Below are 22,611 nucleotides of genomic sequence, written 5' to 3' on the forward strand. Positions count from 1 at the left end.
GATCCGTTTTTTTTTTTACAAAACAGTGGATTTTGACTGATGGTCAAAAACGGAAGTGTGAAACAGGCCTTACTTCTATGGAGCTGATGTAAATAGCCATTATTCAGTTTATAGAATTGAGTGGAGGAAGAGCATGCAAACCGCTGCTCCATTCACGTAGGAGTATCGGACCCCCATTTTCTATGGGTAGCTCCTAAAAATGTATCTAGTGATACAATCTCCATTAAAGGGGTTATCAGGGACATTGGAGTTTTTTGACTATGGGGCTATGTACTTACTGGCAGGTAGTTGCTAAGCACTTGCCTGCTCGGCCCTGTTTCGATCTGTTCCTGTTAAGAGTGGTCATGGATGGCTCATGCCAGCGATTCTGTTGCTTCCGGTGACGTCACGTCAACAAAAGCAGCATCTCCGCTCGGACTTTGTAGATGTCATTCTGATTGATAGGCGGCTCCCCCTGCAGCCTGAGAGGTGACGGCTCTCAATCAGCATGACATCAGCAGGGACACCCTGTTCACAGAGCAGATGGAAGGTAAGAGCAGCTCTGTTGACATGAAGTCAAAGGAAGGCAGAAACTCAACGCCTGAGCATGTAGAGATTATCACAGGGCAGAACAGGCAGGTAATAAATAACTACCTGACGGTAAGTTTTTAGCCCCTTACAAAAAAAAATAAGCAAAGTCCAGGAAATCCCCGTCTCCTCTACTGCACCAGTTTTTGTTCATTCGTTGCAAGGATGACCTAACTGCTGCGGCCAATCTCTGAGGTCAGCGTTTTTTCGCAGTCTAGATACTGATAGGGAATTTAGATTTTAGGCCCCAATGGGGACAGTGCTGGTAATGTCTGTAAAGCTCTAAGGAATAAGATGGCGCCAAATAAGCAAAGCATAATAAATATTAATAAGAGTCCCTGAGACCAGTAATTAGCTGCAGTGGTTATGAGCGCTATAGACATGACATCACTGCAGTAGCCACAGAGAGTCAGCACTGGACCAGGGGAGGGTGAATTACAGATGTTTGTTATTTTAGACCTGTGGCCCTATGGTACAATAATATATTTTTTAAAAGGACAACCCCTTCAAGAAGCCTTTAAACATAACTAGAGATATCAGCCAAACATATGAAACTCGATCACTACAGCGTATACACTATAGAGAAAAGCGTGTTAGATCCCTCGTGTAGTGTTATTTCTACATCTTCTGGCACCGTTGTGATCTTCAGCATCCTTATAGGTGGTGAGAATAACAACAGGCACCGGAGAGCGTTAATTAAGGAATAATTGCAGCATTTGTGGTCTCCTATTAGCCTCTGTGAAGTTAGCAAGTCAACTAAATAGGGCCACAACTGTGCTGTGGGATTCCACCCCAAGCATGGATGCATGTCTGTATCTAATAATGTAAAGCTCGCTGGGAGCCAGATTGGATTAAAGCCACTTTTTACATTCATGTTATATTTAGTCCATTCTATGCAGCTGTGGTCTGCCGTTACCTAATGAGACAAAAAGAGTCCTTTAATATCCCATCCTTCTTTATTAAAGAAATCATTTCATGGCCTGTAATGCCCTAAGGCGGCATTCCACTTGTGTGGAGTGTGCATGTGAGCGGCCCTACAATTATTTCAAGTTCATAACTTTCAGTGCCTCATTAAAAAAAGGGAAACCTAGCTGAGATCTTTGTGTTAAGGGAAGCATTAAATCTTCACAGTGTTTTCATTGTTGAGGGTCTACCTGCAAATTGGACAAGAGACGCGCTCAGCTTTTTTGCCCACACATTTAACAAGAAGCTTTTTCATTAGTTTATTGTTTTGCTCTTAATGTATGGCAGAACTTATGTAGCCTTAATTGTGCGTTTTTATTAGTGGGGTGGAGAAACCTATGAATTCAAGGCAGCCTAAAGGGGGTTTTACACATAGCGATATCCAGCGTCGGACTGGAACACCTTGGGCCCACCAGAGAAAATCATTCTTGGGGCCCACTATGTAGCTGCATAGAGTTAAATACCAGACCACCAATTGTGCGGTAAAACACACTAATATCCGGGTATAATATAAGGTTGTACATGTCTTAATTATGTAGCAGGAGTTGGGGTAGCCCCCTCATAGAATATAAAGCAGCCTCCTCATAGATTATAATGTAGACCCCTCATAGAATATAATGTAGACCCCTCATAGAATATAATGCAGCCATCTCATAGAATATAATACTGCCCCCCTCATAGGGTATAATGATAGGGTATAATGCACCCCTTCATAGGGTATAATGCACCCCCTCATAGGGTATAATACTGCCCCCCTCATAGGGTATAATACTGCCCCCCTCATAGGGAATAATGCACCCCCTCATAGGGAATAATGCACCCCCTCATAGGGTATAATGCACCCCCTCATAGGGTATAATGCTGCCCCCTCATAGGGTATAATACTGCCCCCCTCATAGGGTATAATACTGCCCCCCTCATAGGGAATAATGCTGCCCTCCTCATAGGGTATAATGCTGCCCCCTCATAGGGTATAATACTGCCTCCTCATAGGGTATAATACTGCCCCCCTCATAGGGTATAATGCTGCCTCCTCATAGGGTATAATACTGCCCCCCTCATAGGGTATAATACTGCCCTCCTCATAGGGTATAATGCTGCCTCCTCATAGGGTATAATGCTGCCCCCCTCATAGGGTATAATGCTGCCTCCTCATAGGGTATAATACTGCCCCCCTCATAGGGAATAATGCACCCCCTCATAGGGTATAATGCTATATAGATATATAGAGTTAGATAGATATAGATAGAAAGATAGATGTAGAAATAGATAGATATAGCGATAGATAGTAGATAATGGATAGAAAGTAGATAATGGATAGATATAGATAGAAAGATTCATAGAGATAGATAGAGATAGATATAGAAAGAAATATAGATAGATAGATAGATAGATCGATAGGTAGACAGATATAGAGATAGATAGAAAATAGATAATGGATAGATAGATAGCTATAGATAGAAAGATATATAGATAGAGATAGATAATAGATAGAGATAGATAATAGACAGAGATATACAGAAATAATAATAATAATAATAATAATAATAATAATAATAATATTATAGACATATATAGATAGATATAGAGATAAATATATATAGATAGATGGCTATAAATAAAAATAGATATAGAGATATATATAGATAGATAGATATAGAGATAATAGATATAGAGATAGATAGCTAGATAGATAGATATAGAGACAGATAGATATAGAAAGATAGATATAGAGATATATATAGAGATATGTATAGAGATAGATATAGAGTTAGAAAGATAGATAGATATAGAGAGATATAGAGATAGATAGAGATAGCTAGATAGATAGATGGATAGATAGATATAGATAATAGATAGATATAATAGATAGATATAGAGATAGATATAGAGATAGATGGATAGATCAATCGATAGATAGATAAAGAGAGAGATAGAGATAGATAGATAATGAGATATAGAGATAGATATAGAGATATGGTGTTAGATAGAAAGATAGATATAGAGATAGATATGGATATAGAGATAACAGATAGATATAGAGATAGATAGATAGATATAAATAGATATAGAGATAATATATAGATAGATATAGAGATAATATATAGATAGCTATAGAGAGAAACAGATATAGAGATAGATATAGAGATAGATAGATAGATAGATATAGAGATAGATATAGAGATAATATATAGATAGATATAGAGATAATATATAGATAGCTATAGAGAGAGAGAGATAGAGATAGATATAGAGAGAAACAGATATAGAGATAGATATAGAGATAGATAGGTAAATAGATATAGAGATAATAGATAGATATAGAGATAGATATAGACATAAAGATAGATAGAGATAGAGAGAGCGGTAGATATAGAGAGAGATAGATATAGAGAGATAGATACAGAGATCGATAAATAGATAGATATAGATAATAGATAGAGATAGATAAAGATAGATAATAAATATAGAGATAACAGATAGATATAGAGATATAGTAAGACAGAAAGATATAGAGATAGGTAGATATAGATAATAGAGATAGCTAGATAGATAGACATAATAGATAGATATAGATATAGAGATAGATAGAAAGACAGATAGAGATAGATGTAGAGATAGAAAGATAGATATAGAGATAGAGCGATAGATAGAGATAGATATAGATAGATAGAGATAGATAGATAGATAGATAGATAGATAGAGAAAGATAGATATAGAGATAGAAAGATAGATATACAGAGAGATAGATATAGAGATATATAGATAGATAGCTATAGAGAGAGATATAGAGAGAAATAGATATAGATATAGAGATAGATATAGAGAGAAATAGATATAGATATAGAGATAGATAGAGATAGATATAGATATAAAGATAGATAGCGAGAGAAATAGATACAGTCATGGCCAAAAGTATTGACACCCCTGCAATTCTCTCAGATAATATTCAGTTTCTTCCTGAAAATGATTGCAAACACAAATTCTTTGGTATTATTATCTTCATTTAATTTGTCTTAAATGAAAAAACGCAAAAGAGAATGAAGCAAAAAGCAAAACATTGATCATTTCACACAAAACTCCAAAAATGGGCCAGACAAAAGTATTGGCACCCTCAGCCTAATACTTGGTTGCACAACCTTTAGCCAAAATAACTGCGACCAACCGCTTCCGGTAACCATCAATGAGTTTCTTACAATGCTCTGCTGGAATTTTAGACCATTCTTTTTTGGCAAACTACTCCAGGTCCCTGATATTTGAAGGGTGCCTTCTCCAAACTGCCATTTTTAGATCTCTCCACAGGTGTTCTATGGGATTCAGGTCTGGACTCATTGCTGGCCACCTTAGAAGTCTCCAGTGCTTTCTCTCAAACCATTTTCTAGTGCTTTTTGAAGTGTGTTTTGGGTTATTGTCCTGCTGGAAGACCCATGACCTCTGAGGTAGACCCAGCTTTCTCACACTGGGCCCTAAATTATGCTGCAAAATTTGTTGGTAGTCTTCTGACTTCATAATGCCATGCACACGGTCAAGCAGTCCAGTGCCAGAGGCAGCAAAGCAACCCCAAAACATCAGGGAACCTCCGCCATGTTTGACTGTAGGGACCATGTACTTTTCTTTGAATGCCTCTTTTTTCTCCTGTAAACTCTATGTTGATGCTTTTGCCCTAAAAGCTCTACTTTTGTCTCATCTGACCAAAGAACATTCTTCCAAAATGTTTTAGGCTTTTTCAGGTAAGTTTTGGCAAACTCCAGCCTGGCTTTTTTATGTCTCGGGGTAAGAAGTGGAGTCTTCCTGGGTCTCCTACCATACAGTCCCTTTTCATTCAGATGCCGACGGATAGTACGGGTTGACACCGTTGTACCCTCGGACTGCAGGGCAGCTTGAACTTGTTTGGATGTTAGTGGAGGTTCTTTAAGGTACTGTCACACTTAGCGATGTACCAGCGATCCCGACCAGCGATATGACGCGGTCAGGATCGCTGGTACATCGCTAAGTGGTCGCTAGTGAGCTGCCACATAGGCAGATCTCACTAGCGACATCGCTGGGGACGGGGATCGCTACTTACCTGTCACACCAGGCGATCCTGCGTCCTCCCGCCCGGCTCCACGCGTCGCTCGTCCTCACAGCAGGAAGCGCCACAGGAAGCTGACGACGAGAAACAGTCCTGAACGTTCTCGCGCGATCAGCGATAACCAGCGGGGGAGCCGGTCGCTGGTAAGTATCAGACACAGAGATATCGCTAGCAATATCGCTATAACGTCACTAGTTATAGCGATATTGCTAGCGATATCTCTTAGTGTGACATGCCCTTTATCCAACATCCGCACAATCTTGCGTTGAAATCTCTTGTCAATTTTTCTTTTCCGGCCACATCTAGGGAGGTTAGCCACAGTGCCATGGGCATTAAACTTCTTGATGACACTGCGCACGGTAGACACAGGAACATTCAGATCTTTGGAGATGGACTTGTAGCCTTGAGATTGCTCATGCTTCCTCACAATTTGGTTTCTCAAGTCCTCAGACAGTTCTTTGGTCTTCTTTCTTTTCTCCATGCTCAATGTGGTACACACAAGGACACAGGACAGAGGTTGAGCCAACTTTAATCCATGTCACCTGGCTGCAAGTGTGATTTAGTTATTGCCAACACCTGTTAGGTGCCACAGGTAAGTTATAGGTGCTGTTAATTACACAAATTAGAGAAGCATCACATGATTTTTCGAACTGTGCCAATACTTTTGTCCACCCTCTTTGTTATGTTTGGTGTGGAATTATATCCAATTTGGCTTTAGGACAATTCTTTTTGTGTTTTTTTCATTTAAGACAAATTAAATGAAGATAATAATACTAAAGAATTTGTGTTTGCAATCATTTTCAGGAAGAAACTGAGTATTATCTGACAGAATTGCAGGGGTGTCAATACTTTTGGCCATGACTGTATAGAGATAGATAGATACAGAGAAAAGATATAGAGATAGATAACGGATAGATAAATAGATAGATAGGTATAGAGATAGATAGATATAGATATTAGAGATATATATAGATAAAGATAGATAGATATAGATGGTAGCTAGATAGATAATAAATATAGAGATAATAGATATAGAGATAGATAGAGTAAGATAGATAGATAGATATAGAGATAGATAGATATAGAGATAGATAGATATAGAGATAGATGTAGAGATAGAAAGAAAGATATAAAGATAGAGCGATAGATAGAGATAGATATAGAAATAGATAGATATAGATAATAGATAGAGATAGATATAGAGATAGATAGATATAGATAATAGAGAGAGATAGAAAGATAGATAGATATAAGAGAGATAGAGAGAGATATATAGAGATATAGAGATAGATAGATAGAGAGAGACAGATAGAGAGCGAGAGAGATATAAAAAAACAAAACACAATACTCACCTCTCCTCCTCGCTCCCACTCTGATCCCGGCTTCAGTGTCAGGAGCTGCCCCCTCTGCCAGACACACAGCGGGTGCGTGATGTAGTGACGTCATCGCGCACTGGCTGTGAGCCAGGAGCAGAGAGGACTGAGGGCGGCGCCGGCCCTGATTTACAGCTGTAGTCTGCAGAGTGGCTTACTGAGCTGGGGGCGGGGCCTCTGGGGGTGGACACCTGCTTCGCAGTGAATATTCATTTCTCTTTAGCAGCGGGGACAGGGGCTCCTGCCTCCTGACACCCGCTGCTGCTCCGCTGGCAGGGGCCCCCATAGCAGCTGCATGGTGTGCGACACACCACTGGCTGGGGGCCCCTGGAGCAGCGGGGGCCCTAGGCAACTGCTGGCCCTGTATGCCAGCAGGTGCCAGGGCCCACCAGATGCCAGGGCCCACCGGAGAATCCACCGGTTCTCCGGTGGGCGAGTCCGACGCTGGCGATATCGCTAGCAATATCGCTAAAGCATCACCGATTTTGTAACGCAGCAGCGATATCGCTATGTGTGATACTTACCTCCGACCGGCTCCCCCGCTGTCTGTCGCTGATTGCGCGAGATTGGCCGGGTCCATTTCTCGTCGGGCGCTTCCTGCTGGGCTTCCTGCTGGCGCCAACGAGCGACGCGTGGACGTCATCATCGCTGCGTGTCAATGGTGAGTAACGACCGCTGGTCGCTGGTGAGATCTGCCTGTGTGGCAGCTCACTAGCGACCATTTAGCGATGCACCAGCGATCCTGACCGGGTCATATCGTGGTCGGATCGCTGGTGCATCGCTAAATGTAAAGGGGCCTTTATATACAAATGTAGCTTAAAAAAAAAAATGATGTAGGATGCAAAGAGGATCATTCTTTTATCTCCTTGACAAACTGGAGGCGACAGATAAATTGGTAAGTGGTGCTATAGTTGTTTTTCTCTATAGCAATTGTTTGTGACTCTCAATGTACATTTTATTAGCTAACTGAGCAGATTAAAGATGGGAGCCTTGTAGACAACCCTAATCTTATCTTTACACATTGTGTGCGCGGATTCACAGATTTGCCTGCCACATGATAATTGGGGCAGTGTGTAACGCTGCATATACAATGGCTGACCGCGGCTGTTAAGGCCCCGTCACACACAGCGATCTCGCTAGCGAGACTGCTGTATGACAAGGATCAGCAACCGGCCCCCCTGCCGGGTATCGCTGATCGTGCTCGATCGGCCTGGGCCATTTTTTGATCGCTGGTCTCCCGCTGGCCAGAACGCATCGCTGCGTGTGGCAGTAAGAGATCAGCGACGCTGGTTTCTAATGTAAACATCGGGTATCCAAGAGCCGCGGCTACTGGATACCTGCTGTTTACATTAGAAACCAGCTTGCTCGCTGGTCCTGATCGCTGGAGGTCTGTCTATGTGACAGCTCACCAGCGATCAGCCTAATGATGTCCCAGCGATCCCATCCATGTCGGATCGTTGGTGGGATCGCTGGGACATCGTTATGTGTAACGGCGCCTTAAGACGACAGTCGATTCTACATGTATGGCGACAGGCGGTTGTTCAATAACCAGTTTAGACAGGCAAGCTGCACTTCATGCACACAGAACGAGCGTTAATACAACTGTCCTGTGCACATAGCCTATTAGGGTATGTGCACACGTTGCGGATTTGGCTGCGAATTTTTCCGCGTGAATTTGGCTGAATCCGCAGGTAAAGTGACCTGCGTTTTACCTGTGGATTTAGTACAGATTTACTGTGGATTTTCTGCAGTTTTTGTGCAGATTTCGCCTGCGTTTTTACACTGGCGGATTCCTATAATGGAAGAGGTGTAAAAACGCTGCGGATTCCGCACAAAGAATTGACATGCTGCGGAAAGTAAACCGCAGCAAATCTGCGCTGAATTTTTCCGCAGCATGTGCACAGCAGATTTGGTTTTCCATAGGTTGACATGGTACTGTACGCCACATGGAAAACTGCTGCGGATCCACAGCCAAATCCGCAACGTGCGCACATACCCTTATAGTTCTCAGAAGCACATCAGCTCTTTACATGGGACAATGTACTGCCGAGAATGATGAATTTTAAGCGCTTTGCTTGTTCATTGGGTGATTGGCAACCTATTTAGACAAATTGATAATCTGGAAAGGAACGCTTTTAATTATCGGCCAGTGTAAATTCATCCTTAAAGGGAACCTGTCCTGTCTAAAATAGTATCTGATCAGCAGGCAGGATGTTATAGAGCACGAGGAGCTGATCACTTAGATATACATGTTTGCGGGAAAAGTTTCAGTCAATCTTGTATTACATTTACTGAAATCCCTGGTGTTTGCAAGCATAAGAGTCCAGTGGGCGGACCCTGCATGACTGTATGCAGAGACAGCTGTCAGTCACTAGCAGCATCGCCCACTGGACTACATACTGAATCTTTTCCAAGAAACCTATATACCATTCTGCTCGGCTTATCTTTCTGTACACGATGCGGGCCACAGATCTGTCTGCATGTACAACATGACTGGTCCCTATTAGTGTGGTGATAGGTGTGTGGCAAGCACCCTGCTTTGGCAGATGTTATAACACTATAATAATATATAATAACAATAATACAATATAATAATATATAACAATAATTCCCACCCTGCTACTTTATGTAATGTGCAGTGTACAGGTAGAGATTTGTTGCAATATTTAAGAACAACTTTACCAGCTTTAGTGTCATTACAATGTTCTATATTTTGGAAGATTACTATTTACATGCTTCAGTTTCTATTGCTTCAAGCTTTTGCAGAGAAAAAAAAAATTAAAGTGAATATTCTCCACAAAATGCAATTTGTTGTTTGTTTATATATACAGCTCTGGGAAAAAAATTAAGAGACCACCACATCAAATCCCTGTCATGGGCAGCCCATTCTCCAGACCTGAACCCCATTGAGAACCTCTGGAATGTAATCAAGAGGACGATGGATAGTCACAAGCCATCAAACAAAGAAGAACGGCTTACATTTCTGTGCCAGAAGCAGTGTGAAAGACTGGTGGCAAGCATGCCAAGACGCATGAAAGCGGTGACTAAAAATCATGGTTATTCCACAAAATATTGATTTCTGAACTCTTCCTGAGTTAAAACATTAGTATTGTTGTTTCTAAATAATTATGAATTTGTTTTCTTTGCATTATTTGCGGTCTGAAAGCACTGGGTTTTTTGTTTTTTTTATTTTGACCACTTTTCTTTGTCAGAAGTTTATAGACTAAAAGAACAATTTACATTTTACTCAAAAATATACCTATAAAGAGAAAAATCAGACAAACTTAACATTTGAAAGTGGTCTCTTAATTTTTCTGGCCTAAACTTAAGGCCCCGTCACACATAGCGATCTCGCTAGCGAGATCGCTGCTGAGTCACAATTTTTGTGATACAACAGGGATCTCACCAGCGAGATCGCTGTGTGTGACAGCGATCAGCGACCGGCCCCCCTGCCGGTATCGCTGATCGCTGCAGGAAAGGCCAGGACTTTTTTTTGGTTGCTGGTCTCCTGCTGGCCAGCACGCATCGCTGCGTGTGACAGGCGGGAGACAAGCAATCTGCTGGTAACTAATGTACACATCGGGTATCCAAGGGACTTATGTCCCTTGGATACCCGATGTGTACGTTAATTACCAGCTCCCTGCATCAGCGCGCTGGTAATTAACGAACACCGCGACGCCGCGCGCTCGGTGAAGCTGTCTGTGTGACAGCTCAGCAGCGATCACATAGCGACTCACCAGCGATCCTGACACGTTGAAATCGTTGTCGGGATCGCTGGTGAGTCGCTATGTGTGACTCCAGCCTAAGTTTGGTCTGCCTGCAGTTGCCACTAGAGGGAGCTGCTGCGTACTGCTTTCACATCAAACTCAATGATAACAGTACACAGTGAGCTATTGTGCTCCCCCCAGTGGAGGCTGCAGGTAAACTCATTTTAAAATTAATACCAACACTAGAGATGGAAAGATAAACCCAATAACCAAGTCAATATCGGTTACCTACACACGTCTCATTGACAGTTACAGGAATCGTTTGATTGCAGTGATTGCCTCAAAAGGTTGTGCAGCAAAATATTAAGTTAAGGGAACCAGCATTTCTGTCCAGGCCTATTTCATGAGTTTTATTTTTAAACAATTCTGTAGAAGCATGGTTGAAAAGCAATGTCTGACTTCCATTTGTTCATTTTCATAGATTTTTGATTTATTTTACTTTTGTCAGATTCAAGTTATTTCTGTCACCATTGTGGGTTTTTCTGTCATTAAACGAGGGGAACCAACAATTTTAACCACGTGTGTATATCTACCGAAATATATTATTTGCAAAATGTGTTGTTCGCAGGCAAAGGGTCTCAATGATATGAAGCAATTTTAATATGACAAGCTCAGTGTTTATATCACGCAAAGCTTTCCATTTAGGTAACTAGAAGATCTACACACCAACTATTTGGCAATTAAAGTTTATAGTCCATGTTCAAGGTTCATCAGCATTTCACCATGTAAAGGCTTACAAAAGCTGCTCCATCTCTCCTACCCATAATAAAGAGGCCTACCTATTCACAAATGGCCACCGCTTATTCTTTTTAGCTTGAGAGACACAAAAACAACAATATGTGGTCTTGATTCACATTAAGTATTATATAAAAAAAAAATAAGCTATGACTGGCAATTAAATACTACATTTATTATTTTAACATTACCAATGAATTTGGAATAACAGACTACTTTACGGTCCCGACCCAGAAGCCAGGGGCCAGGAAGACGGTATTTCTCCTGGTGTGAACTGCCGGTTATACAATTCTGATGCTGGGGCCCAGTTTAGGTAATGTCTGTATCATTGGCTTACAAAAGCGTCTGCAGCTACGGAGTCTATTAAAGAAACTGTTCCACTACATTTATCACCTATTCAAAGTATAAATGTATGATCGCCAGAGGTCTCACCGCTGGGACCTCCACTGATCCCCAAAATGGGGGTCCCAAAGTCTCCTCCGCTTTCCCCTTTTCTTTTAGGCTATGTTTATACTTTTTTATGCAAATTTTATGCTGCGTTTTACAGTACAAGCAAAGTCCATGATAATTCAGAAATCTCATGCACACACATTGGTTTTATTTTCATGACCGATATGGAAAACTGCTTCGTTTTTGAAGACTGCAGCATGTCACTTCTTTCAGTGCGTTTTCAGCGCTTATTCACCCATAGGAAGCAATGGGCAAGTGCAAAAACGCATTCGTTTTTGCTGAAATTTTGGAGCAAAAGCTAAGGAAGTTAAATCAAGCTTTTTTTTGGGGGGGCCACTAAACTTTATCAACATGCACAAGAGACAGCAAAAAAAAAAAAACGCAGCAATCAAAAAGGCAGCAAAAACTCAGCAAAACCTGCTTTATTGCCAACACTTTAATAATCTGGTTAAAGACTGACATATCCATTCATATTTTTCGTAAGTCTGCTTTGGTAAGTGGAACAAAACTGTAATACAAATTATTTATTTAATAAATAGTGAAAAGCAGATAGTGTAGTAAAATGTTGCCAAATTAAAAATAAAAATGGGGACAAAAAAACAAAACAGAAAGCGATTTCATGAGAATCAGCGTGATTAAAAATGACAACACAGAATCTGCTATTGCTGTAGGTAATAAAGAGAAGGCTGGTAGTGCAATAAGAGACTGCGCTGCTGTGGTAGAATTCAAGATATCTTTATTGCCAATGCGATATCTTGAATTCTACCACAGCAGCGCAGTCTCTTATTGCACTACCAGCCTTCTCTTTGTACCAAGTCCTTGGACCTTGTGCAGACTGCTGCAGCTGTTTTATGCGATTATAGGTGTTGTGACTCTCACAACCCTATCAGGTGAGCCATTTGCTGTGCACTCATCTACTTTCCATACAGACCTACGCATTGGAAGCGCCCTGTCTCCCCCTTTTTCTTTCCATTGCTGTAGGTAATGGATGATGGTAATAAAACTCATGCTATCGGTATGGAAGCCAAATAATTTTACTCTAAAGATCTGCATAGAGGCGGCTGGTCGATGGTTCTGATAGATCTTTTTAGCACAAATGCGTTTAAGAATATCAATTTTCTACATGAAAAGTTTTGGGAACAAACCTAGAGGTTGGACTCCCTGGCCTCTGCGTGTATGACATAATATTGAGTACTCACCTTCTGCCCTCTGAGTGGGGGACAGAATGATAACGCACCTTGGGGCATGTTGACACACTTCTCTGGCGCTAAAAGACGCTAAGCCTTTGGCACGGTCTGGTAGCATTCCTGGGAAATGTAATCTTATAATGTACACCCTGGAACGCACGTTTTATGCTACCTCCCTGCAATGCTTGGCTGGATGTGGAATCAATGAAAGAGCAGGAAGGCGCTTTATGCACAAATCCTGCGAGCGACGACGTTACTCTGCTGGGTCTTACCTTACTGAACTGGCCGACCACGTGCTTCAGTATGTTGGGTGGAGCGTCGTGCAGCAGGGGCTCCAGTGCGGGCAGATGGGTGCATTTTTGAAGGATGTTTTTCAAGGCTTTTTTTGCCTAGTGAGTACAAACAAAATGAAAATTAGGAGGCATCTGGCCTAAACAATGACAGGGATTTGCAGTCATTCAGGTCCTACATTCCACAAATTTAGACTGTCAGGTCATGCTTGTGTTCCTCTTCTGTTAACCCTTTGTGAGCTGCCTGATGCCTATTAATCACACTTATGACAAACAGGAAAGTGTAGAAAAAAAAAGAAAAAATCTGCAGTAAATGTAAGCTCTTTCGTCAGCTCTTAAGGCTCATTCACACGTCAGTATTTGGTCAGTATTTTGCATCAGTGTTTGTATGCCAAAGCCAGGAATGGAACTTACCGAGAAAAAAGTATAATTGAAAGACTCCTGTTCCTTATTTTGGAGACATTCCTGATTTTGGCATACAAATACTGATGAAATACTGATCAAAAATACTGATGTGTGAAAGAGGCCTTAGCTAGAAATTTTTTTTTTTTTCTGGGAATACTCAGTGAAGACCAACTTGGATATTATCACTGCTACCAAACAAGGGTTGGCACTTAGCTTTCCTATATTCCTGCCAGGCAAATCTATCCAATAATGCAGCAATATGAAAGAGTGGGACATTAGTAAGACGGTAGACTTGCCATTCAGGGATTCAAGAAAGCTGAGTACCTACATTAATATAAGTAATATTACCATCAACCAAAGGCAAATATAATTTTTAAAAATCTGAAGGAAGTGGACGACTTATAAAAAGGTGCATTCGAGGATTAGAAAAGGCACTGTTTCTTTAAAAAAGTAAAAGAAAAAAAGCAGAGCCAGTGTGATTACAGCTCAGGCCCACTGACCTGAATGCAGAGGAGATGCAATATCTGACATATCCTACAGACAATAGCGGTGCTGTTTCTGGGGGAGAAAAACTAAACAGACCTCTCACAACCCTAAAAAGACAACCTCATCAGGGTTTGCTGAAATTACAATATTGATGAGCTTTTACAGTAAGAGCACAATAAATGGGATTTCTACAGGTGCATTTCTTTTCTGTTAGACTTTTGATATATGGTGCGATTAAAAAAAAAAAAAAAAAAAAAAATTCTAAAGCAGAATGGCTATTCTTTCAGTGTTTTTACTGCAGTTTTTCCCCATTTAGATCCAAATAGATAGCAGCAAGAAAGATGCACCAACAATTTGGTTCTTTTCTGCTGAAGTTTTCCGACCTACACTTTTTACATGCAAAAAAAAAAAAAAAGGCCATCAAAAAAGATATATAATTAACGATTTACTTAGGGCATGTTCAAACCACTGTATCTTCAATGGATCTTCAAAAAAAAAAAAATATATATATATATACATAGATGGCTTCTGTGTACCTTCCGTTTTTAGCAGAGTCTTGTGCATTGAATGGCTGTAGAAATGGATCAGAATAGGGCATCACTAGGTATCGGAGCAGACACACAAATCCAATGTTGTCCGATTGTATAAAACAACGGGATATGGATGTAAAATATGGTATCACTGAGGCTTCCAGATTGTAGTGGCCTGAATAAAGCACGGTGATGGGTTTTACGTCTGTGCCACCACCTACTTTATACATCAGCTGTTCGTCCACCTACTCATACTCTGTACTTCATTTGGATCTGTAATCCCTCAGGAATGTGACACCTCCGATCTGGGCGACGCGTGCCTCCAGTGCCAGCTGATATTTTACTGTATTCAGACACTTAACCATTTCACTAGTTAATGCTTTTATTAAAATACTGTGCTGTAATTAGTGCCAGATAAAGGATGGATAAGTTATCTATGGCGTTATAGTGGACAAGGGGTATCGGCCTTTCATTCATCAATGGGCTTGCAGCTATTTTGAAAGCTCCGACAATATTAATGTCTTTTATTAATTATATGCTCACATCATAGGAAAATCAAAGACAACATCTGCAAGGAGTTTTGTATGTTCTCCCCGTGTTTGCGTGGGTGTCCTCCGGGTACTCCGGTTTCCTACCACCCTCCAAAGACATACTGATAGGGAATCTAGATTGTGAGCCCCAATGGGGACAGTGCCAATAATGTACAGGTGCTTCTCACTAAATTAGAATATCAAAGAGTTAATTTATTTCAGTTCTTCAATACTATAAGTGAAGCTCCTATCTTCTATAGAGTTATTACATACAGAGTGATCTATTTCACGTGTTTATTTCTGTTAATGTTGATGATTATGGCTTACAGCCAATGAAAACCCAAAAGTCATTATCTCAGTAAATTAGAATACTTTATAACACCAGCTTGAAAAAGGATTTTAAAATCTGAAATGTTGGCCTCCTGAAATGTATGATCAGTAAATGCCCTCAGTACTTGGTCGGGCACCTTTTGGATCAATTACTGCATCAGTGCGGCGTGGCATGGAGGCGATCAGCCTGTGGCACTGCTGAGGGGTTATGGAAGCCCAGGTTTATTTTATTAAACCCTCCTGTATGCTTTCATTGGGGGGAAAAAAAAAATCAGGTGCGAAAAAGATGCTTTGACAGAAAAATGCTGTAGACTGTTATAGCTTGTATGAAGAATAGACATACAGACAAGGAAAAGAGAGGAGCTGCATACCAGGTGTTATCTGTGTATACAGCCATTTTATCCTGTCCTATCTAGGCGTCCAGCAGTACAATAGGGCCCTGTTCCCATGTGCAAATAAAACGGATTTATTTTCCGTTGCGTTTTTGCTCACCAAAATAAGCAATAGTAATCTGCTCTAGTTATTGCATTTCTACTGTGTTTTACCATTTTTGTTTTATATGTTTTTCATTAAAAACGGGCAGTTTTTTCTGAAACGCAAGCAAAACTGGACATCGGAATGAGGCCTAACTTCAACTGAATGGACCAAGTAATCTGACTACTTACTGGAAACATCTGTGGAGCCCCAAAGGCCGGGTTCACCTTTCCCTATTAATAACTGCCCTGTAATGACCACTAGCCAGTTCCTGCGCAGATACCTGTAAATTAATGCCATGATTTGCTCCAGCTGACATTAAAGAAGCAAATGTAATAATTTCAAAGCTACAAAAGATCCCTTAAAATGTTTGTATTAAAAATGTTAGATATCCACTTTCAAATGCTTTCTTAATCATAGTAAATAAATCCCAGCTGCTTATTCAGTATAAGCCGGGGAGTAGCCTGCCAAGAGGAGGGAAGGAGGGGGCACAGCAGGGTTTATTTAAAAGGATCTTACAGAAAGGTTTCCTGAAGCCAAATGAGGCAGACACTGGACATACATTATAATTCCAGGCCTCTTACCTAATTGTATTTTAATTCAGAATAATACACACAACTTTAGGAGTTCACAAGTACCGTAAATTTCGATTTGTGCAGAGGCAAGAAATAATCATTAAGGTCCTAATATGGAATAAATGGCACTATAATAATAACAACAATAATATGTGGAGTTTAAAAAGTGAACCATTACACTATCGTACCAAATCCTCATATTTGTACATGCTCCTAGTCAGGGGCGTAACTGTAGTAGGTGCAGTGGTTAAAGTCATACCTGCGCCTTGAAATTCAGAGAGGCCCAAAAGGTCCACTTGGTCCATATGAGAAGACCAATATTATTTAAAAAAGAGGTAGTTGGAGATTCCAGCTTCCAGTTACACCTCTGGCATTAGCCTCATCCACACTTTGTGAGGTGTGGCTCACAGGATCCTCTGGGGCATGCCTTTAGGCTGCTCTGCATAATTACTCTGTGAGCCACGCCCCTTTAGTAAAAAATTATAAGAATTACCGCTAAATAAAAAGCCCCATATCTCTGGAACCATACGGTGGATTTAAAAAAAACACAAAACAAATAGAATACTCAGAGGAGCAGCGGGAATAAAATGAGAGCCAAAACTGGCTGCTTGTGACCTCTAAGTCTAAAAACATATATAGTAGTGCTTTAAAGTTAATGTTTTGGAACCCTCCAAAATGTTCCATATTTCTGCATAAGTTTCACCTAAAACTACATCAGATACAGAAGTCTTAAAAATTGATAAAAATAACCAAATATAAACAAATGAGTCAAAATATTAAACTTTGCTATTTCTTTAATGATAAAAATGATCCAATATGATGCGTGTGAGTGGCAGAAGTATGTGAACCTTTGCTTTCAGGGTGTGTTGTGACCCCCCATTGTGCAGCAATAACTGCATCTAAACGTTTCTGGTAATTGCTGATTAGTCCTGCACACCGACTTGGGAGGAATTTTAGCCCTTTCCTCCAAAGAAAACAGCTTTGACTCTGTTTGGTTGTTAGGTTTTCTTCTATGAATTGTTCACTTCAGATCAGTCCACAACAGTTCTAAAGGATTATGGTCAAGACTATGACTTGGCCCTTTCCAAACTTTATTTTTCTTTAACCTTTCTTTTTTTGAATACTTTGGGTCGTTGTCTTGAGCATGACCCACATTTTTGTGAGGTTCAGTTTGTGGCCAAAATGTCCTGACATTTTTACTTTAGAATTTGATGGTATAGTTCAGAAATCATTATTCCATCAATGATGGCAGCTATCCCAGCCCAGATGCAGCAAAACAGACCCAAACCATAATACTATCACAACCGTGTTTCACAGATGGTATGGGGTTTTTGTGGTGTAATGCATTATTTTTACATCTTCAACTATAATGCTTCTCATTTAATCTAAAAAAGCCAAACATTGTTTCAGTAGTCTTCTGATTTGTACAGGTGATCTTTAGCAAACTGCAGATGGGTAGAAATGTTCTTTTTGAGAGCAGCAAATTTTTCCTTGCAATCCCAAGTTGTTCAGTGTCTTCCTGATAGTAGACTCATGAACATTAACTAATGTGAGAGAGGCCTTTAGTTGCTTAGAGGTTACCTTGAATTCCTTTGTGACCTTGTGGACTATTATATACCTTGCTCCTAGTGTGATCTTTGCTGGTCGACTACATCGGGGAAGGGTGATGATCTTGAACTTCATCAATTTGTACACAATCTGACTGTGCATTGATGGCGTAAAGGCCCCGTCTCACATAATGAGATCGCTAGCGAGATTGCTGTTACGTCACAGATTTTGTGACGCAACAGCGATCTCGCTATGAGTGACACATAGCGGCGACCAGCCCCCCCGCTGGATATTGCTGATCGTGCTCGAATGTCCTGGGCCATTTTTTGATCGTTGGCGTCCCGCTGGCCAGCATGCATCGCTGTGTTTGACGCCGATGAGCGACCTCGTTGGCAATGCAGAACTCAGGGACGCAGGCGTGAGTCGTCAGAATAGATGCTGTGTGACAAGGTACCAACGACCGCCGAGGTCGTTATACGGATCGCCGGATCGTTGCTGCGTCGTTGAGTAAATCTGTCTGTTTGACAGCTTATTAGCGACGCACCAGCGATCCTTACTAGGTCGTGTCGTTGTCGGGATCGCTGGTGCGTCGCTTAGTGTAACAGTACCCTAAAAATTCTTTCGAGACGGTTTTTAACCTTTTCCAGCCTAATGAGCATCAACAATACTTCTTCAAATGGCCTCGGAAATCTCCTTTGTTCATGTCATGGTTAAAGGGAATCTGTCACCCTTTTTTACAACTATCTGCTACCGGCATTAACATCAGGGGCTTATCTACAGCATTCTGTAATGCTGTAGATAAGCCCCCAATGTAACCTGAAAGAGAAGAAAAACATGTTAGATTATACTCACCGGAGGGGGCGGTCCAGTCCGATGTGTGTTGCGGTCCGGTCCGACACCTCCCATCTTCATACGATGCCGTCCTCTTCTTCCCGTCCTGTAGTGGCTCCGGCACGGTTGAGGGCAGAGCAGAATACTGCAGTGCGCAGGCGCAAGACCTCTCCCGACGCCTGCGCACTGCAGGACTCTGCTCTGCTCTCAACAGGGCAGAGCAGTGCACCTTCGCCGGAGCCACTACAGCAGGGGAAGAAGAGGACGGCATCGTATGACGATGGGAGGCATTGGATCGGACCGCAACACCCATCGGACCGGTCCGCCCCCTCCGGTGAGTATAATCTAACATGTTTTTCTTCTCTTTCAGGTTACATTGGGGGCTTATCTACAGCATTACAGAATGCTGTAGATAAGCCCCTGATGTTAATGCCGGCAGCTGATCGTTGTAAAAAAGGGTGACAGATTCCCTTTAAGTTTCCATAAACATTTGTTGTGATGATCAGACTTTGATGAAAACCCTGTTTGTTTTTTTTAAATAAAACAGGTTGCCAACTCACACTTGATTGTCATGCTACTGATTGAAAACACTAGTCTAATTTACCCTTCAAATTATTTGCTAATTCTAGACATGATATTGGATCATTTTCCTCATTTGAAAAAGTCTAATATTTTTGACTCATTTGTTTTATTTGGCTATTTATCTACTTTTAGGAACTGTGTGAAGATTTGATGTGGTTTTAGGTCAAATTTATCCAGAAATATGAAAAAAATCTGGAGGGTTCACAAACTTTAAAGCACCACAATTAATAGGCTATAAACTTTCCTATAAGGGTTCAGTCCTTCATTCCGTTCATGGACCAGTTTTTGCCCAATTTTTCAAAAATAGAAGCTAAAAATAACCTGTACATTATCCCAAAATGTGGTGCACCTCACTGGGTGAGAGAATATTGCACATACTAAATATGTTGGCGCTATATATTCGACACTATAAACAATAGTGAGTCATGTAGTATGAAATAATAGTGAACTGGAGAGTTCGCTGTCAGTCTCTCCTGTACATGCTTGCAATACATGCATTTCCCACATGGCTTCACTAACACAACTAACCATGATCAGGAACAGGCTGTTATTTCAGTGCTGGATAGAGACAACTGCTCTGAAGTTTGACAAATAAAGTGGTTGTTTTAATGAAGTGGGCATGTATCCACTGGGAATGCAGCGGAGACCACCAAATCACTAGCGATGTGTAAATCAGAATTAAATCCAGGTGTTTGCCAGGTGGGAGGTATATTCTGGACAGACATGTGTTCAAAGGCTAAACGGAGACAGTAAGGGCTGCCACTCATGAAACCACATGTAGAGCACGAAGCTGCAGAAGAAGTGAACGGGGATGCTAGATGGATAGGTAATGGTTTGCGTAGCTAGTGCTAGACATTAAAGAATTTAGTGCATTTTTTTTCTACTAAAATGTACAAAATTTTGGAGTAAATAAACAGCTTTGAGGCGACCACGACTTTTACAATGAGATCATTTTTTTTATCACCACCAACCCATCAAGCAGCAAAGCAGGGATCTGCTATTAGGGTCTAAATCAGGGGTCTCAAACACGCGACCCCTGAGGCTCCTCAAGCCCCGAGTCAATCGCATTCAGCCCTTCTTTTCAACTGAATGTCAATCAGAGGCCAGCAGCTGACGTCGGCGTCCCGATATGTCGTAAATGCTAAGCACCCCGGCTGTGAAGGAGGAAGACGATGCTGTTCGCCAAGGTAGCAAATAATTTTTTTTACGTTCCTGAAAAGATCAGCAGAAAGGGGGATATGGTTACAAGAAAGGGACATTTCTATAAGATGGGATGAGGATCGGAAGATTACTATAAGATGGGACCAGGATGGAAAAATTACTATAACATGGGACAAGGATGGTGATATTTCTATAAGATGGGACCAGCATGGGAAGATTATTATAAGATGGAACCACGATGGGGCATTACTATAAGATGAGACCATTATTAGAGGACAAGGGACATTATTACAGGATAGGAGACCATTATTATAGGTTAAGGGACCACTATTACAGGACGAGGTACATTAATACAGGATTGGGGACATTATTACATCTCTCCCAACCATCAGTCAGCCACTGCCCCCATAGACAATAGACCGTCGGCCGAACTAGTTGATATTGGTTGGCAGATTCTGCCGGCATTAGTTGAATGTGAAGGGGGGTTCTGCCGTCATTATATGAATGTGTGGGGGGAGGCCTTTAGATTGCAGTACAACAGACAAGGATGAGATGACATCTAATTCTGTTGGCAGAGCAGGCAAGAATAAGCTCAGAGGACAATAGGCTGTTGCTTGGATTGAAAATTTTGGTGATTACATTACAGGAATCCTGATGGCCTACCACTATCCTAAGATTCATGCAGACGAAGAATGAAAAACGTGACTATTTCACCAGTGGAATTGGATAAATGGCTGCTTGTAGCATCAGAGAATGCACAGTTCGGGCCAGCGGGAGCAACTATGGCACTGGTCCCAACTGTTGTTAATCAATCAATCAAGAGCATGCTGCCCACTGGCAAACAATATGCCAAGATGCAGGAAAGCAGTGTGCTCCTATTCAATCACATGAGAAAACTCATTTAAATATGTCACTGGAGTTGTAAGTGAGGTTTTCCAAACTCCTGCACAGCAAATTTGACTACCCTAGTCCCAGCAAGAACAAGGAGATGTACAACTAGGCATTTAGAGTATGGCAAAATGGGCAAGTCCATCACAAATTTACCTGCATGGCTTGCTGCAAATCTGAAATCTTTAAAGGGGTTGTCGTCTGCTGGACGACTCCAGCTTAATCAATTCAGGACCTGAACTGAAATAAAAGCAAGTTATACCCACCTCCTTCAGCGGCACCATTCAAGCAATGTCGGCGCCGTTGTTCCGGGCAGTGGTGTGACTTTGTTATGTCATGTTCCGGCTGCAGCCAGTGTTTTTATTTTAATTTGTTACCTGAATCGGTGGTGAACAACCTATTTAAGTGTATATATATGGAGATTTTGTTGTCGCTTTCATTAAAAGAAGTGAAAATCAATGTGAAAATTTACACAAGTAATTGACATGCTGCAGAGAGTACAATGCCCAACACAGGTCAATTTCCATGCATAAAAAATGTAACGCTTCGTGAATGAGATTTATTACATTTTACCAGCACAAAAGCATTTGTGCTACGCGTATTGTTTATTTCGAAGTTTTCTAAAGACAGATATAACTAAAAAGCAGGTGAACGAACTTTAATAACCAGAAAGGGTCAAACCTATTACTTCTCTTCATACGATTCCTCTATTTTGCGGAGCTGGAGTGCACTTTATATCCATTATAAATAAGAATGGTGTGTGTTACCTCTCATTGGATGATTTAATTATAATACAGGAATATTAATCTAATCAGAATGCGTGCATTGTGAAGTCAAACATATGTTTCATTAAAAAAAAACTACACA

General features: G+C 41.0%; 1 protein-coding gene across 3 annotated transcripts in view; it reads right to left on the reverse strand.

Moving 5' to 3' along the window:
- Nucleotides 1-22,611, reverse strand: part of SPAG6 (sperm associated antigen 6) — a 251,931-nt gene that overhangs the window by 26,141 nt on the left and 203,179 nt on the right. For all 3 annotated transcript variants that reach the window (XM_073581813.1, XM_073581814.1, XM_073581815.1), the window contains one exon: nt 13,387-13,503. In XM_073581813.1, the coding sequence (XP_073437914.1) occupies nt 13,387-13,503 (117 nt within the window). The remainder of the gene's footprint in view (nt 1-13,386; nt 13,504-22,611) is intronic.

Source organism: Dendrobates tinctorius, unplaced genomic scaffold (genome assembly GCF_039654945.1).
Source record: "Dendrobates tinctorius isolate UK_male_01 unplaced genomic scaffold, ASM3965494v1 ptg000070l, whole genome shotgun sequence".
Lineage (NCBI taxonomy): Eukaryota > Metazoa > Chordata > Amphibia > Anura > Dendrobatidae > Dendrobates > Dendrobates tinctorius.